The sequence below is a fragment of the Zerene cesonia genome, chromosome 11 (assembly GCF_012273895.1).
Source record: "Zerene cesonia ecotype Mississippi chromosome 11, Zerene_cesonia_1.1, whole genome shotgun sequence".
Taxonomy (NCBI): Eukaryota; Metazoa; Arthropoda; class Insecta; order Lepidoptera; family Pieridae; genus Zerene; species Zerene cesonia.
In genome coordinates this window covers 193,664-196,378 of record NC_052112.1, presented here as the reverse complement: position 1 = coordinate 196,378, position 2,715 = coordinate 193,664, and the positions used below count along the sequence as shown (strand labels likewise).

The 2,715-nt window shown below is 40.5% G+C and overlaps 1 protein-coding gene across 1 annotated transcript in view; it reads right to left on the bottom strand.

The window, feature by feature from the left end:
* Positions 1–78: 78 nt before the first annotated feature.
* Positions 79–2,715, bottom strand: part of LOC119830484 (cell division cycle 7-related protein kinase-like) — a 6,227-nt gene continuing 3,590 nt past the window's right edge. The window contains exons 8-11 of the mRNA XM_038353528.1: positions 2,625–2,707; positions 2,207–2,304; positions 1,560–1,816; positions 79–904 (exon numbers count right to left, since the gene is read on the bottom strand). Coding sequence (XP_038209456.1) covers positions 758–904; positions 1,560–1,816; positions 2,207–2,304; positions 2,625–2,707 — 585 coding nt within the window. The 3' untranslated portion in view covers positions 79–757. The remainder of the gene's footprint in view (positions 905–1,559; positions 1,817–2,206; positions 2,305–2,624; positions 2,708–2,715) is intronic.

Sequence of the window (2,715 nt, the reverse complement as noted above, 5' to 3'; positions counted from 1 at the left end):
TTATGTTGTGCCCATCACTAGTCGTGACTAACTGACAGGTGTCAGGAACGCATTCTCTGAACGGCCGAAGTATAATATTTGTAATTGGTTGGTAGGTATTTCGAGGATATAAATGTTATTCTAACAAAAAAATTCCACATTTGCAACTAAAAATATACCATTCACGCATGGACTTTTCGCGGCCGACGCAAACTATAAAATGTTTTTGTCGCAGCTAAAATGGTGGGATTATCTATTTGAAACAAAAACAAAATTGTACGATAGCCTAGCACCCATTGATTTTGTGCGCATTTAGAAGAACTTATTCTTCTTAAACTAGCTTCTTAATGTCGATAAACTATTTGGCTGATATGGTAACAGGTTAAAAGTTAAATGACTACCTACTCTAAAACATTGCGGTCAAGATATAAAACACGTATTGGAATATACAGAATATCTTATCAATGAAAAACATTGATGTGTTTGATGTCCTGCGTTAAAATTACGTGTATTTGTTATGGTGCGCGCTCACAATATAATGTTTCACGGTGAGTCGTTTCGTGATAAAATTCATTAAGTTTCGAAGTTCATTTGTAATTTCATAATCGTGATAATAGCGACATTCATAAACAACATGAATGACGCGCACTATGACCAGTCGTATGATATGGCTGTATCGGTTAAAATAAGGGGACTGAGAACGTTAGATGTCTTGTGTATTGTAGTGTGGTGTAGTGTAGTGTGGTGTGGTGTGGTGTGGTGCAGTATAGTGCAGCGGTCAGTGCGGCAGGTGGCGCAGGAAGGGGTGTCGCAGCGCGTCGTGCGCGGAGAGGCGCGTGCGCGGGTCGGGGTCGAGCAGACGCATCGCCAGCGAGAACGCGCTGTCGGGGAAATCCGCTACCACTATTTCCTCGGGGTCCGTGTTCTGTACATATTTATAAAAATTATTTTAAATGAATTGGTAGCATAAAAAAAATTTCATTCGGGACCAAAATAAATGCATTTAATATGATAATCAAAATATCAAACAAAATTCATGAAATAAATCTTTAGGAAAAAACAGTATTGATGAAATAAACTAGTTAACTGTAATGGCATGTGATTTGGATAAATAAATAAATAAAAAAAATGGTTGCCTGTAAAGTCGGTTTTACGGGCGAAGATTTTACGTGACAACGTCTTTTTCTCGGTAGAATATTTATTGATATGAATATTATTAAATTGCACAATAGGAACAAGGAATTGAATGAAAATAAGAATTGCACAAATTTTAACTATAGAAAATATATTTTGTTTACTAAAAAGACAGAGACAGAGACACAAGCACGCGCCGATTCAATGCGCCTAATTCTCTAGTGCTGCGCGCGCGGCGGACCGATCATAGTTCGGTGACTCATCGTAACGTTACCGGGCGTTACACTTTTACATGAGTGACTCCGAGCCGCAACCTAATTTAAGACGTTGTCACGTCAAAAAAAAATTAAATAAATAAATAAAAGTTTGAAATAGCTCGGAAAGCTTATTATATTGAAATAACGGGTTATTCAAAACATTGGAAAAAAATTAAAACCGTTACTAACGTTAAAAAAACTGCGTTTAATACAACTCACGGGTTGAGCTTGTGTAGCGCAGAGGCACTGCAGCTGGGGAAGGCGGCAACGTGAGCAGTTCAGAGCTGAAAGTGCGGCAGGTGCGGACAGTGGAGCAGGTGCCGATAGTGCGGCAGGTGCTGATTGTGCAGCGTGTGTCGGTGGTGTGGGGGGAACTCCTCGCAGCCGCCGCGCTAGCTTGCGCAAGCAAATGCCGCCTCGCTTCCCCGACACAACTACACGGCGACCTGGGAAAGCGCAATTGTTTTTTAAATACATTAAATATAATCTACTAGTAAGTTTTCCGCGTAGTTGAAATACAATATCTTTCCGACTGTTCCAACGTGAAAGAAAGACAAACACAGTTTCACCTTAATTAACCATTAGTAACAGTGAAAAGTCATTTGCTATCAGTAATTGCTGCTGTATGATACAGTAATCATCTTAAAATATTTTGAATGTTCTTGAAATGCATGATAAATGAATAGATTTACTATAGGCTCAATAAATACACACAGTATTCTTACCATGAATATACAGCCTAGTGAGCTTGCAACCAAACAAATCGATTGTAAAAAAATAATGCAATAATACATATCTCTCATAAAAAAACTGATAAATTTACAAAACAAATTTACCAAGCGAAGCTGCAACGCGCTGTATGGGCTCCGTGCCGAGCAAGTCCGCCAACTCCGCCAGCGCTGACACGTCGTCCGACGCGCGGAAGAACGGGTACCTGCAAGCGTGACACATTTATACTTTCAATAAATATAAAAAATCTATTTTTATCACAATCAGTCCATAGAATAGATAAAAGGTTAGATTTTTAAGTAAGATACTTCCGATTAAAGTATCGTCTATAAGTATTCTCCTTAGGTACTGCATCTTGTAGGTTATGACGCCGTTGTTAGTAGTACTTATTATTATGAGTAGTGTAAAAGCTGTAATGTGTTGGGTATTGCAATGCAGCACCGCACAGTACAGTGCAGTGCAGCACCTTGCAGTGTGCTGTATAGTGCAGTAAAGTGTCGTGTAGTACGCTGTGTGTTGTGTTACCTGGCGGTGAGCACGGAGGCGAGCACGACGCCGGCCGCCCAGGTGTCGAGCGCGGTGCCCTGGCGCGGGCTCTTGAGCAGCACCTCGGGCG